Source organism: Melanerpes formicivorus, unplaced genomic scaffold (assembly GCF_026170545.1).
Source record: "Melanerpes formicivorus ecotype bairdi unplaced genomic scaffold, bMelFor1.0.p_v2 SCAF_7, whole genome shotgun sequence".
Taxonomy (NCBI): Eukaryota; Metazoa; Chordata; class Aves; order Piciformes; family Picidae; genus Melanerpes; species Melanerpes formicivorus.
In genome coordinates, this window is record NW_027142359.1 from 22,851,426 (window position 1) to 22,866,596 (window position 15,171).

At 53.2% G+C, this 15,171-nt stretch overlaps 1 protein-coding gene across 1 annotated transcript in view; it reads left to right on the forward strand.

Moving 5' to 3' along the window:
* Nucleotides 1-349: 349 nt before the first annotated feature.
* PAPPA2 (pappalysin 2) overlaps nt 350-15,171 on the forward strand; it is a 105,337-nt gene continuing 90,515 nt past the window's right edge. The window contains exons 1-2 of the mRNA XM_068141381.1: nt 350-818; nt 7,168-8,230. Coding sequence (XP_067997482.1) covers nt 350-818; nt 7,168-8,230 — 1,532 coding nt within the window. The remainder of the gene's footprint in view (nt 819-7,167; nt 8,231-15,171) is intronic.

The window sequence follows — 15,171 nt, forward strand, 5'->3', positions numbered from 1 at the left end:
GGGGGGGGGAGCGGAGCTCCTCGGGGCTTTCTAGATAAGGGCGTCTAACGCATCGCAGAGCCGGACAGCGCAGAGAGCCTGTGCCCCGGGAACCCCGGCTGCGGGCAGAAAGGGGGGTCCCCGCCGCCGTGCTCTCGCCCTCCTTCTCCTCCTCCTCTTCCTCCTCCTCCTCCTCCTTCTCCCGTAGGAGCAGAGGGGAGGAGAGCGGTGCCGGCGAAAAGTTGGGGGCAGCGGCTGCGGTGGGGGCCGGGGGAGGATGCCCCGGCGCTGCCGCCCGCCGCCCCCCTGAGTGCCCCATATCGCCCCGTGTCGTCCATCCCCCCCGTCCCAAACTTCATCCCCAAGGAAGATGCTGCTCGGCGAGACCCCCCTGGCCGCGCTGCTGCTGGCGGCTCTTTGCTTGGCCCGCGGGGACCCCCGTTCCTCCGAGCTCCCGCCGGACTCTGGTTGCGGACTAGAGGCTCGGAGCCGCCGCGCAGCCCCCCCGCATCACCCCTACGTGCTATACCCGCAGGCTGCCGGCGCACACCAAGTGGTGGGAGCTGCATTCCCGCCACCCTCCGGGATGCCGAGGGGCCGGAGGGCTCGGGGAGCCAGGGGAGGAGGAGGAAGAGAAGCGGAGGGCCAGGTGCGGAGGGCAAGGCTGCAGGTGCCGAACACCCCGCGGCAGCGGCCGCTGCCCGCCCTCTACTTCTCGGGCGGCCGGGAGCAGCTGGCGGCGCGGCCGGAGGCGCTGCCGGACATCCCCCGGGAGCAGTTCAGCCTGGAGCTGTGGGTGAAGGCGGAGGGCGGACAGAGCAACCCGGCCATCATCGCAGGTAACACCCGGCCGGCCGGCGGGCAGCCTGGGAGGGTTGCGGAACCCACCCCCCTACTCCCTTCCAAAGCTGCGCTGTGGCAGATGACACCCCGCACTCCCACTCCTGTATCTTCCGCACCCCAGGCGTGAATATTCCTCCTTCCCTTGAGACCAAACCTTCAAACATCCCCTCCCCTCTCCTGCCCCCCGCCCTATTCTTCTCCCCGCCCGCCCCCGAGGCTCCCATCGAGTGTCTCCCTCTCCTCCCGCTGATAGCTGGAAAGTCCCTTTTTGGGACACGCTCTGAACGACCCCTCCCCACCCCTCTTCCTCCTTCCTCTGGAGCTGTGCGGGGTCCCCCGCCGGGCTGAGCAGCCGCGGGTCCCGACGCTGGGCTCCTGGCGGGTCCCGGGGCCGACGGCCGCACGGTGGCAGCCGCGCCGCACGTAGGGCCCCGGCGTCACCCCAGCCCCGGTCGCCGCTCTCTGGGCTCGGCCCCGAGGGTTTGCGCAGCTGCTCCCAGGGGACAGGGCGGCCGCAGCTACTCCTGCTGGGAGCCGCTCCTTCGCCCCTCTAAGAGCAGCAATGTGCTTAAGCTGAAGGCATGGCGGGGCCCCAGGGTGGGTGAATGAAGTTAAGTCCAGTTGGTGACTGTTAATGGTTTTCCCCAGGGCTCGGGGCTGGGACTGGTTCTGTTTATTCTTATTTAATGATCTGGATAAGGGGATCGAGGGCACCCTCAGTATATTTGCAGATGACGCCAAGCTGGATGGGAGTGTTGATTTGTTGGAGGGTAGGGAGGCTCTACAGAATGGGGATCTGGGCAGGCTGGATCAGTGGGCTGAGGTCAGTGTGATGAGGTTCAACAAGGCCAGGTGGCCAGGTCTTGCACTTGGGTCACAACAACCCTATAAACGCTTCAGGCTTAGGAGAGAGTGGCTGGAAAGCTGCCTGTTAGAAAACGACTTGGGAGTGTTGATCAATAGATAGCTGAATGTGAGACAGTGCGTGCCCAGGTGGCCAAGGAGGCTAACAGTATCCTGCTCTGTATCAGCAGCGGTGTGGCCAGCAGGAGTAGGGAAGTGACTGTCTCCCTGTACTGAACAATGGTGAGGCTTCACCTCCCAGACTATGTTCAGTTTTGGATCCCTCATTCCAAGAAGGACACTTGAGGTGCTGGAGTGTGTCCAGAGAAGGGCAATGAAGTTGGTGAAGTGTCTAGAGCACAAATCTTGTGAGGAGTGGCTAAGGGGACTGGGTGTGTTTAGCCTGGAAGAAAGGGGGCTGAGCAAACTTCTCGCTCTCTGCAGCTCCCAGAAAAGAGGTTGGAGCCAGGTGGGGGGTCTCTCAAGTTACAAGTGATAGGACAAGAGGAAATGGCCTCAAGTTGCATCAGGGGAGGTTTAGGTTGGTCATGAGGATTCAGTTTCTTCCCTGAAAGGGTTGTCAACCCTGGCCCAGGGCAGTAGTGGAGTTCCCATCTCTGGAGGGGTTTCAAATTAATGTTGTAGATATGGTGCTGAGGAACATGGTTTAGTGGTAACCTGGCAGTGCTGGGTTAATCTTTAAACTCAATGAATTTGACCTTCATTTACAACCTAAATGATTCTGTGATTCTATAAACAGACAGGTGATGGAGAGCATTGGGAAGCAGAGGAGAGCAGCACATGGGCACAGAGCAGATGTCACCTCCTACAACAGTGTTTCATGCAGCCTTGCCAGAATGTGTGTTCATGGCAGGGCCCAAGCACAGCAGGGCAGCACAGCAATGCCAGGCAGGGCTGGGGATGGGTGGCAGTGCCAAGATGGACCATTTCCATGGGATGTCTGCTGTATTTCTCTGCTGGCTGGGGAAACTCTTTCTCTGCCTGAACACTCCGTCCACTTGTGACCCTTCTACTCTGCTTTGCTCACCACCTGTCCCCTTTCTTAATTTATCTCCTTGGTGCATTGGGGAGATGAGTCACAGAATGTTTTGGGTTGGAATGGATCTTTAAAGATCACCTAGTCAAACTGCCCTGCACTCATCAGGGACATCTGCAACTAGATCAGGTTGCTCAGAGTTGTGTCCAGCTTGACTTGGAATGGCTCCACAGATGGGGTATCTGCTACCTCTCTGGGCAACCTGGGGCAGTATCTCACCACCCTCACTGTACAAAACTTTTTCCTTCTATCCAGAAGAGCTGTATGGCTGGAGAGCTGCATCTTTGCTGTAGAAGAGGTGGGAGTGATTGGCTAGAAGCTGGGTGGCAGAGGGGAAAAGCATCCATGTAAGAGGAATAGACCTAGCAGTCAGCTTACCATCTGCCTTCCCACCAGGGTTCTTGCTGCCTTGGGATAGGGATGCACGGAGCACACTTCCCAGCTGCATGCATCTGGAGGTCTAAATGGCAGGTGCTGGGTTTTACGTTCCCCATCTAAGGAGCAGATTTTCGATTCTATCATTATTTTTTTTCTCCCCTTTTTAATTCCTTGTGGTGCTTGCTCACACTGGAGGCTTGCTTGGGCTGGCACTCACTTGCATAATGTCCCCTGGCCTCAGTGCTCCACAGTTTGAGTCAGCTCAATGTACCTCCAGCTCTGAGTCACTGCCCACTTCCCACTGTCTCCCTGCAGCTGTGACCACAGTGCCAGATGAGGGTGGCCAAGGGGGACAGGCCAGCACTGCTGGCACTGTGTCTGAGAAGTGATGCAGGATCTGCCAGACCTTCAGCAGGTGCTGAGTCTGCTTCTGATCTGCTGCTTCTGATGTGTCAGTAGAGAGGGGGGCAAGCTGTGAGCTGATCTAAAGTGGTTGAAAAGCTAGAGATGCTCCAAGTGTCTCTGTGTGTGGGAAGGCAGGAGGGACATGGAGTATTGTGTACAGTTCTGAGTTCCCCAGTTCAAGAGAGACAGTAACTACTGGAGAGAATCCAGTGGAGGCTCCAAAGGTGATGGAGGGACCAGAGCATCTTTCTGAGAAGGAGAGGCTGAGGGACTAGGCTCAGGATTTGGAGCTTTGTTCCTGTAGATGTCACATTTTGCCTTAGGGCCACCCTGGATGGGGCTGTTCATTCATCTTAGTCCCTCTTTCATGGGGCTATAGCCTCAGTGCCCTGCCATGGCCACCACTAGGAAAGGAGACTGCTTCCTCTCATTTTGAGCAGAAGATGAGAGTGCTTTCATGTGATACCATTTATTTTTCCCCCTTTTGTCTCCCCTCCATCCACACCTGCTCTGCTTCTGGTAAACCCCAAAGGATTTCTCTTTGTTCCAGATTAAGGTTTGTTTTCACTCAGATTGAAGATGGTTTTATTCAGTCAGAAGTCCCAAACTTCTCTGTGTCTAAGCTCAGATACACTCCTCAGGTCCCTGAGCTGCTCATTACTGTACACTCTGAGGGGTGACCCCTCTCTTAGACCAGCTCAGCTGGGAGCTCTTGGCCTGTGTCAGATCCTCCACAGCTTTAGCAGAAATTTCCCCCTAGCATCTGGGTCTCCAAGTGTGGCTGTGGTCTTTACAAACTGGTGCTCTCTTTGGAGGCTTTTCCTCCATCTGCACCTTTCCTGGCAGACACCCTTCTCCTTACAGTTTTGGCATTGTGGCCCACAGCTCTTGTTTTAAACCCCTAAGTACTGATGATCATTACAAACCAGATTAGAGCTCTTTTCCACTTGATGGGTTAGAGGCAGAGCTCCACTTACATGTGCTGAGGAGATTACCTTGCACCTCCACTGCCAACAGCTCTTTGCCTTCCTAGTGGGTTACACTAGCAGAGAATAGAATAGAATAGAATAGAATAGAATAGAATAGACCAGACCAGGTTGGAAGAAACCTTCAAGATCGTTGTGTCCAACCTATCAACCAATCCAACCCACCTAATCAACTAACCCATGGCACCAAGCACCCCATCAAGTCTCCTCCTGAACACCTCCAGTGATGGTGACTCCACTTACCAAGTTCCTTGGCAAATCCAGGGTCCAGAAACTGGTCCCCTGATGATTTCTTGTGGGATCCCTTTGGAGATGTTAGGAGCTGGCAGTGGACAGCTCTGATTTGTCATTCTGCAGCAGCTGCCAGCTGCAGGACATGCTGCTCTGCCTGTACATTCTGTGGCTGCACCAGACAAGGCATTCCTAGGAAGCTGCTATGGTGGCTTTCCAGCCTCTTTGGTAGAGCTGAACTTGGCCTTACTTGCATCCCTTTGATGAATCCTCCAGACCCAACTCCATACTACAGGTTTCAGGCTTGCTTAAGATTCTTTTGGCCAGTTTTGAACTCATGAGACATTTCCAGGCTGGGCTCCAGCATGGATTTGTGGAGATGCTAGATCACACTCACCCCAGAAGGCTGTTCCACTCCTGACACTCTTTGTCCCACTGTTTTGCCTTAGTGTTTAATCAGATCTAGGGCACTTGAAATCATTTCAAGGTGACATATGTGAGTTTTCTTAAGAGAGGAGATAACAAGCCATGTCTCCTCAACCCTAGTGAGAACCAAATGCTAAAAGGTGGCTTTTGAGTGTGCAGATCTAAGCACATTTCAGCCAACATCCAGCCCAAAAGCACTCTCCAGCTTTGCCTTTTCATGCCTTCAAGGCTCCTTTGCCTGCCTTCTGCTTTTTGGCTTCTCCCTGTCTCAGCTTCCCCTGGTCTTTCTGCTTCCCTTTCACAATCCACCAGAAAACAAGAGTTGGCCAAAGCCCATCCGCCCACAGAGGCTTTGTCCGTGGCTGCCTTTGTAGTGAGCGGTGGCAGGGATCTGTGCCAGGGGTGGTTACGACCGTGGGATGTCCAAGAGGCCACCACCCATCTCGCCCTCAGTGAAAGAGATGGATGGAGGGAGGGGTGCTGCTTCCTGGGGTGCAGTGGGGCTCGATGTGACCTTTGCCAACCACGTTTATGAGGGCTGGCAGGGGACACATGGGGTCATGCTAACCTGGCTTCAGTCACATCCACTGCATGAAAGCCAGGAGCTCCTGCTCCTCAACACCTCCGCCTCTCTCTGCTGGCCTGTTTGCAGTCCTAGTGGCAGGTACAGGTTTCTCAAAGTGTCATGTGGAGCATCCTCAGGGACAGGCAAGGCAGTGAGATGGGGCAGGAGTGCCTTGGTTTGGCCGTGGTGCCCTGAAGCCACAGAGATGGACAAGGGGGGGGTGTGGTAGGAGTGGCATGGTGAGAGGCAGGAGAAGCCACACAGAAAGGAAAAGCAAGCTGCAGCACATGGACTGCCTCAGCAGGAGCATAAGGACCTCTGGGCATGGCAGCTGGCTTCAGCAGCATTGGAGCACCATTACATCTGGAAGCTATTTGTTGGGGTGGATTGAAGGACAGTGAGGGTATGCCAGAAGGTGCCACTGGTGGGGCTCAAGGCATGACTTGGAGCTTGCTCACCCCAGTGATGACCTGTGTGAGTGTCCTGGCTGTGGTGATTTAGGAGACCAGAAGCATTTATTTCAAGAAGCAGGTCCTTTTGTTCTTGCCATGTTTAAATGCCCTGTGGCCACTGATTCCTGGAGGCATTCATTGCCTACCCATGGACAACAAGTGGCCAGAGTCGAGGGGAAGATAAGCAAAGCTCCAGGTCTTGCCCAGTCTAAAACACAAGTTTGCAACAGGTTTGGGTGCACAGCGGGGGACTGCTCCTGGGGATGGATTTATTCTCAGGAGACCTTGGGGCTGAGGAGTGCACCTGCCTGGCTGGAGGCTGTGCTTCCCTCTCCCACTCTCACCTCCTGCGCTGGATGCATGACAAGGAGGACAACTAGGGCGTAAAGGAGAGCTGTAAATCTGCCTGGAAGCTGGTGGGGAAGGATTCCCTGGAGGAGGCTCTTTTGCTTTGGGTTGCTGTGCTCCAATTCTTAAAAGCTTTGGCCTGCAGATAAAAAGCTTTGCCTCTAATCCTGTCCCACAGGAGTTGTCCTCTGGAGAGCAGCTCAGAAACACCTTGCTCTTCCCATTCCTCCTCTCTTCTCCATCCCACCTCTCCAGCTCTGCCCTCCCTCCTGGTCACTCCACCTGCTCATCCAAATGGTTCTGGATGTAGATTGAAGTGTTCTCACTGGTGCTGTACTCATTACCTATCTCTGGCCACCCTAATTTACCCATTGCAGTGGCAGCAGAATCTTCTTCACATCCCTGCCAAGGGATTTCATAGAATCATAGAATCAATAAGGTTGGAAAAGACCTCAAAGATCATCAAGTCCAACCTGTCACTCAAGACCTCATGACTACTAAACCATGGCAGCAAGTGCCACATCCAAAGCCCTCTTGAACACCTCCAGGGACGGTGACTGAGGACTCAGCTTTTTCTCCAGGGAGGATTGGCAATGCTCTCTGGCCCTCACCAGCTTTCCTCTCTCTCCATCCCCATCCCCACCCCTGCTGCAGGTGTCTTCGACAACTGCTCACACACAGGCAGCAATAAGGGTTGGGCACTGGGCATTCGTGCCCTGCAGCTTGGCGGCAAGAAGGATGCCCGCTTCTTCTTCTCCCTTCGCACAGACCGGGCAGCTGCTGCCACTGAGGTGACTTCCTACCACCGCTACCACCCTGAGGCATGGACACACTTGGCTGCCAGCTATGATGGGCGGTGGATGACTCTCTACGTGGATGGGGCACGGGTGGCCCGCAGCGGCGGGCAGGAGGGACCTCTGCACAGCACCTTCATGGCCTCCTGCCGCATGCTGCTGCTGGGGGGCGATGCCTGGGGCATGGCGCATTCTTTCCGGGGACATATGGCTGGGCTAGCCCTGTGGCGGGAAGCCCTGTCTCAAAGCCAACTCCAGCGTCCCTTCCTAGAGGAGGTGGACGGAGGGTTGGCAGGGCTGGCTCTGGGTGCTGGCTTTGCTGCCCCTGAGGACCGCTGGGTGCCTTTTCGGGACGGTGCTTTCCCCCAGCAGCGGGTGCTGCCATCCCCACCATCCCCCATCCTGCAGCCGCTGGGACCTCCTGCTTGCGGGCAGACCGCATGCGACAACGTGGAACTGGTGTCCCAGTACAACCAGCACTGGCCGCTGCGGAGCGGGAAGGTGGTGCGGTACCGGGTGGTGAACCTGGCGGAGGACGACGGCGGGCGGCCAACGGTCAGCCGGGAGCAGGTGTGGCGGCAACACTGGGCGCTGAGCGAAGCCTTCCGACCTTACAACATCTCCTGGCAGCTCAGCTTGCTGGAGGTGCGCAACTCCTCCCTGCGCCGCCGCGTTGTCCTCCTGGGCTGTGAGCCCAGCAAGGTGGGCAATGAGCGCTGCGACCCTGAGTGCGAGCACCCTCTGACTGGCTACGATGGCGGAGACTGTCGCCGGCCTGGCCGCTGCTTCTCCTGGAAGCGCCGCGATGGCATCTGTCACATGGAATGTAACAACATGTTGGATGACTTTGATGATGGTGATTGCTGTGATCCACAGGCCACCGATGTGACAAGGACCTGCTTTGACCCTGATTCACCCTACAGGTAGGTGTGGGGCTTATGAGGGGGTGACATGTTGAAGGATGGGGTGCGCCCTCTCTCTGACAACCACTCAGTGAGTGGATATTGTTTCTGACCTACCACTTCCCAGTGGGGGAAGTTGGAGAGGTGTTTTCTCATGGAACGCACATGTTGTGCCATCTAGGGCAAGTGAATCTCAGTTCAGGATGGTGCTGAGTCTTACCTCCCTTGCTTTTGAGTGGTTTTCTCCTCCAAAACGACCTGAGGGTGATGAGGAACCCCGCCTTGGGGGGATTCCCAGTGCAGAGAGACATGCTAACAGGACTGTGGGCAGAGCATCCCCATGCCAAGGATGATTCTTTCCCTGCTCCCCAGCTGCGCAGGATTCAATGGGAGGATTGCTGTCCCTTCCCTACCTTCCGTGGATGTGTCTTAAAGCTTGGTTCCTTAATTTGGATTCAAAATGCCTTTGCCTGCATGTTGGGGTGGGAACAAGGAGTTGATGTGTCAAGGTGTGAGTGGCAGGACTTGGTAAGTTGTAGGTTGGTGCATTAACCTTCCCAAGTCTTGCCCTGGGGAGTGATGACTGTGGGGAGATGCCCTTCGCTGGGCATGAGCAGAAGCTGATTAAACCCTGCAGCTCAAAGCTAAATGGTGGCTGAGGCCCAAATTCCCTTTTTCAGGCAAAGGCATGGGTGGCTACCTGGTGCCAGAAGAGGACAGGTGAAAACTGCCCTGAAAAACCCACTGTGCTCTGTAGACAATGGTCTCATGGTGCTCTCATCAGCACATGGCATTAGGAGACCTCTACTTTCCCTGGAGCCTGTTGGGGGAAGCAGCTGGGGTGAGGTGGAGAGGGGGACCCCACTGTGTGGTCAGTGACCTCGCAGCAGTGGGGTCTGTGGCCTTGGCATGGTCGGTAGCTTGCTCATGCCTGCCCTCCTCCCTGGAGCCTCTGAAGTGCCGGCAGCACCGCTGATGGCTTCCAGCACTCAGGGCTCTGCCAAATATATACTCTGGCCAAAGACAGGGAAGGGAAAAAAAAGTCATGGCTTTTCCCTTTTTTTTTTTTTTTAAGCCATTTATGTCTGTGTCAGAGAAAATTGGTTATTCCCTGCTGCTGGCTCCTGGCAATGGGCAGAGGTGCCCACCAGAGCACCATCCAGGATGGATGGCAGCACCAGGGAAGACAGGCTGCAAGGGAAGGTTTTAGGGACATGTTACTCCTGTCATTTTCATTGTCCTTCACTTTTTTTTCCCTTTCCTCCCAAGCCAGCTTCTCTGCTTCCCAGGTGGCACATGGAGGGAGAAGGGGGGAAGCAGGCATCTCTGCTTGAGTGGTGGTGATGGGAGAAGGACAGCACTTCCTTTCCTCCCTTCCTGAGCTTTTCTCACAATCCTTCAGTCATCTGAGTCAATATGGGAGGAGAATGAGGAGCCTTTCTTCCAGTGCATCTCTCTGGCCACAGAACCTCTGCCCAAGCATCTCCCTAGAAGGTGTTTCCCCACCCCTAGAAGTCTTTGTGATGGCAGCCACTGTCACCACCCTGTGCCTGCCATCCCCTTAGTTCCTTTGTAAGCAAGCACGGGCAGTGCTTCCCTGAGCACTGGGGACATGAATGGCTCTCTTGCCTGCAGGACAGATCTCCTGCCTCCACAATGACTCTCTGCTCATGGTGGCCACAAAGCATCCAAAGCCACTTGGCCTTTGCTTTAGCCAGGCAGAGGCTCAGACCTTGCCCTCTGTGGGCAGTTAGGGAAATGTTTTCATCTTCAGACCAGAAGGGCTCCACCTTAAATTAAAAAAGGCCAAATTTTTGCTGGTATGAATCAGGGCTTCCATTTGTCAGGATTTTCCCCTGGAAGTTGGGAAAGCAAAAACAAAACAAAGCAAAACAAAACAAAAACCTTGCTTCTGTGGGAAAGGAATGGGAAAATGGGAACACTAGGGAAATAACAAATCTGTGGCAATTTTCTTTCCGCAGCCCTCGTTGGCCTGCAGAGAGGAGAAGATTGATTATTTGTAGGCTGAGCTCTGAAAATCAAAATCCGGTGTGCCTGGCATTTGGGAAATGTGGGGATATGAGCTGAACCTGGCTGCTGCTGCTGAGCTCCTCTGAGCTGTCTTTGACCAGCTTCTTCACAGATGCTGCTGGACTCCCACCACCAGCAGAGTCCCTGGGCTCATCTCTGCTGAGAGTACCCTGGCTCCTAGGGAAGAATATGTATGTCTGTGATAAAACAGAGATATGTTGGATGGGACACCATCCAGATGGACCTGGGCTATATTGAGAAGCTGGTCTTGTGAGGTGAAACCTCATGATGTCAAACAAGGCCAAATGCCAGGTCCTGCATGTGCGTCAGGGAAATCCCCAGTATCAGTGCAGCTGAGGGATGAAGGGATGAAGAGCAGCCCTGTGGAGAAGGACTTGGGGGTGCCAGTGGATGGACACAAGCTGGTACTGTGTACTCACAGCCCAGAGCTAGCCATGTGTTGGGCTGACCCCCAGCAGCTGGAACAGGAGAGGCAGGGAGGAGAGTCTGCCCCTCTGCTTCACTGTGCCGAGACACCATGTACTGTGCTGGGTTCAGCTCTGGATTCTCAGCACAGGAGAGACATGGACCTGTTGGAGTCGAGCCAGAGGAGGCCACAGCAGTGATGGGAGGGTTGGAAGCCCTCTGTTGTGAGGCCAGTCTTAGAGTTGGGGTTGTTCAGCCTGGAGGAGAGAAGGCTCCATGGAGACCTTCTTGGGGTCTTTCAGAAAAGGGACCAATAAGAAAGATGGAGACAGACTTCTGAGCAAGGCCTTGTGACAGGACAAGGGGTGATGTTTTGAACTAAGGAAGGGTGATTTAGATTAGGTATGAGAAAGAAATTGGTCACAAATGAGAGTGGGAAAACACTGGCCTAATTTGCCTAGAGAGGTGGTACATCCCTGGGAACATTCCATGTGTGGTTGGATGGGGCTTTGAGCAACCTCCTCTAGTTGAAGATGTCCCTGTACACTGCAGGGAGGTTGGACTAGATGACCTTTAAAATTCCCTTCCAACCCAGACCATTCTGTGATTCTATGAAAACCACTGTGAAATTGGTACTGTAGGTTTGGGAAAGTCCAGGCTGAGGTTGGGCTCACTCAAGGGCACACATGAAGCCAGTAGATGAATTCCATGATACACGAGCAGGTGACCTTAGCCCAAGGGGATTTGCTCAGGCAGAGCTCTCTCTGTGTCTGCTCATAAGGTATTATAGTTAAATGAACATTTATGAGGAGCAGGGCAGCTGGGGATCTTCCAGCAGGATTTTTTTAGGGTAGAAGCCAAAACAGGAGAAATAATGTGAAATAAAATTTAACAAACTGTGGAAAGGGGCTCGATAGGAGCCAGGTGCCTCGATGTGAACCACAGCTTTTGGGCTGGAACTGGAGGAGAGCTGGCTGCTGCTTTGTGGAGATGCATGGGCTTTTTCATACCTGCTGGAGAATCTCCTGCCAGAGCTCAGGAGGGAGCTGCAGCTCTGGGATAGCCAGGGAAGAGGGAAACCCCACTGCAGGTGGTGCTCTCTAAATCTTCTTTCAGATCAAGGAGGCCAGACAAGAAACAGGGAGCCTTTTTTTAATGGTCTAAATCACCTCTGGTGTATTTTCTGTCAAGGGGCTCACAAAGAATCATTTGGATGTAGATGTTCCTTAGTACAGCCAAAAGTAAGCCCAATGAGAAAATGAGAGTGAGACAGTGGGCAATTTCTTTCTAGCATTGTAGACGGATTCAGTCCATTTTGGTGAAGGGTCTCAATTCCTTTTCTTGACCTCAAGTAGCAATCTGGTCTGTGGAGGGCATCCCTGCCTATGGTGGGAGGTGGAACTAGATGACCTTGAAGGTCTCTTCCAACCCAAACCATTTTATGATTCTGTGACTTGCTTGACCTTAAGCAGTCATAAAAAGCTTTTATTATCTTAGCACACCCCTCATGTAAAATCTCCTTCCCTTGGGCTGCAGCTTTGAGAAAGGCAAATCAGAGGGAGAATGCTTATGAACAGAGGTAGCTCTAACGCTTCTTAGCTGGTGGACACCTCAATGTGCTTCCAGGGCCACACTTGGTGCTAGCATATACCCTCTCCTATGCAAGCAGGGGAGGGAAAGATTTGGCAAGAAAGGTCCTAAAGCCTTAGTGGGGGTGGACCTTGCTGTAGCCAAGGCAGACGCTGCCCCCAGCTCTGGGACAGGGGATGATGCCGAGATGATGGCAGTGTTGCTGTGCACAGTGTGAGGCCATGAAGTCATCTTGCTGAATCCTTCCTTGTCAGAGCACTGGAACTGCCCAGAGAAGCTGAGGAGTCTCCTTCTCTGGAGATACTCAAAACCTGCCTAGACAAGATCCTGGGCAACCTGTGCTAGGTGAACCTGCTTTAACAGGAGGTTTGGACTAGAAGATCTCCAGAGGTCTTTTCCAAACCCCACCATTCTGTGATTCTGTGATTTCTGCACCTCCTTAATAGCATAATACAAGTCCTGCTGTGATCTGAGACAACCACCATCCATGTCTAAAACCCACCAGTGGGACTATGTGCTTGTGGCTAGAGGGGTATTTGAGCAAGAGATCTGGTGAACAACTGAGGGTAGACACCCCTACAAGGCACCACTACAGGAGCCATAGGAAGCAAGTCAGGGGCTTCTCATTCACCCTGACCCACTCTATGAAGGGCCATGGGCACAGACAATGGCAGGAGGGCTGCCTGCTGTCATCCTTCACCCAGACACATCCTGGTTTAAAGCATTTTCCAGGAGCTGCTGGCAGTGCAGTGCCAGTGTCTGGAGTAGAACTTGCCTTGGTTTGCTGCATGGGCATCTTCTTGCAGTGCCTGAGTGCTGCTGGAACTGGTGCTCTTGGAAGGGAAGCAGCAACAGCTCATTAGCAGCAATTAACACTCAGCAAGGATCTCCCTCGGGCAGTTAGTCAATGAGAGTCTGGTGTGTGACACAGTTAATGTGAAAAGAAAAACTGGAGTGGAGTCTAGAGAGCAAAGTGAAGAAAGACAGAGCTGCTGGGCCTTTCATCTCACTGCCCAAAGTAACAGCTAAAATAACCAATGGGACAAAAGGAGGTGGACAACTACAAGGCATCCCCAGCCTTTTGGTAGTCTCCACTGGAATGACCACACCTGGGATATTGATGTGTCCCTGATGAACAAGGCACTTGGTGGTCTTTAATGCAAGCTTCTCTGGCCTCCTGTCCTACGGGAAACATGCTTAACTGCAGTAGGGCTGCTTAGGAGCCTCCCCAGCAAGTCTAAAGAGAACCTTCAACAGCTGATCCAGATTAGCCTTGCTGAATGTCTTTCACGGACAACACCTGAGGAAGGACAAATCGCTGAGCACTCTGGCACTTAAGCAGCCCGTTGTCAGATGAATCTGGTTGGACCCATAGTGTAAAAGGTGTCAAATTGAGAGCAGGTGAGGCAAAGATGGTGTGCTGGGTTAGACCCATCCTGGGCAGGGCTGGGGGTGTGTGGGGCATCTGTGTGTGGAAAGAGCTGAGCCCCTCAGGAGGACAAAAGGAACTTGATCCAGGTGGGCAGAGAAGGACTTGATTTCCCCCTCCCAGGAAGAGGAGCCCTGGGTCAAAGGTGGTCTATTCCACTCCCCCTTTCTGTCCAGCAAGCCTATAAAAAGGAGTTTGTTTGCTGCTGTTACTCTTTTCTCCTGCCTTGTCTGCTTGAAAGGGCATCAGCTGCTGCTGGTTTCCTGCGCTGGGCTAAGTGGTCAGGCCTGGTTCTTTCTCCAAGTTGCACCCATGCTTTCTAATGGACTGAGTCCACTTACATCCAGGGAAATACAGGGCCATCCAGGCTTGGTTTTGTTTGTTTTCCTATTTATCCTTATCCCTTACCCTTGTAAGCCCTCCCTGTTATTGCTATATATATATATATATATAGTTTAAATATTTGCTTCTACTTCCAAGCCAATTCCAGACTATTTCTTTGTGGATTTGCCTCCTTCCCTTTTCTTCTCTTTTCTCCCTTTTCTTTCCCTTCCCTCCCTTTTCTTTCCCTTCCCTTACCAGGGAAAGGAGGGGGGGGCAGGGGAGGAATTCTTGATTTGTTATCATCTGAGCTCTTAAACTCCAGTTGAGGCTCAAACCTCTACAGATAGCTTCTTGGAGTAACCCACCCAGACCTTAATCCCAACCAGGCAGTAAGAAAACATTCAAATGAGCTGTTCACTTGCTCTCCACTTTTCCCTGCTGAAGGACCCCTTGAGAGAGCTTCCTCACAGTGAAAGAAGATGTGTGTGTTGGGAACAACCTGAGGTCAGCAATGCTGCTGTAAAGCATAGATTCAGCTGGAGACAGTAGGTATCTGGCACTGTCTTAATTTGCAGATTGTGGTGCTGGGTCACTTGCAGGATGGATGGAGCAGGTGTGTTATCTGCAAGCTGTTGAACTCACTACTTGGGAAGTGTGGAGTGAAAGAGACTATTTGCTTGTCTGATGCTCCCATGAGGAAAACGTGGTTAGGAGGTGTCCCTGTTCAGGATCTGAGCTCTGGCTGCCTTTTAGCTCTCTCTGGAACCTCCTGGAGTCCTCCTGGCACATAACCAAATATTAGCATGGTGTTCCCAAGGGAGCAAGCCTCAAATGCAGGATTAGGGGCTTCCAAGTGTGATAGGAGATGGGTGGTTTAGGGACACTAGAGGTGGCAGTGACAGGCTCATTGACTTCTGAGCTTGTCTGTTCTCCTTTCTAGTAGGCCTGCTGGGACTCAGGAAGTGCTGTAATAAACAGGGCTTTTTGCTGGAGCTTGATGGTTTCTTGGTGGATGCTTTAAAGTTTCATGAGAGTGGTTGGATTTGAGCTCATCAGAGAAACTTTGTCTTCTCTTGTAGGAAATCTCACCCTCTTTGAGGTTTGCCATTGATTACTGGTTTCAAAATCTGGGAAAGATAGAAGGGATTGTCCTGAGTAAAGC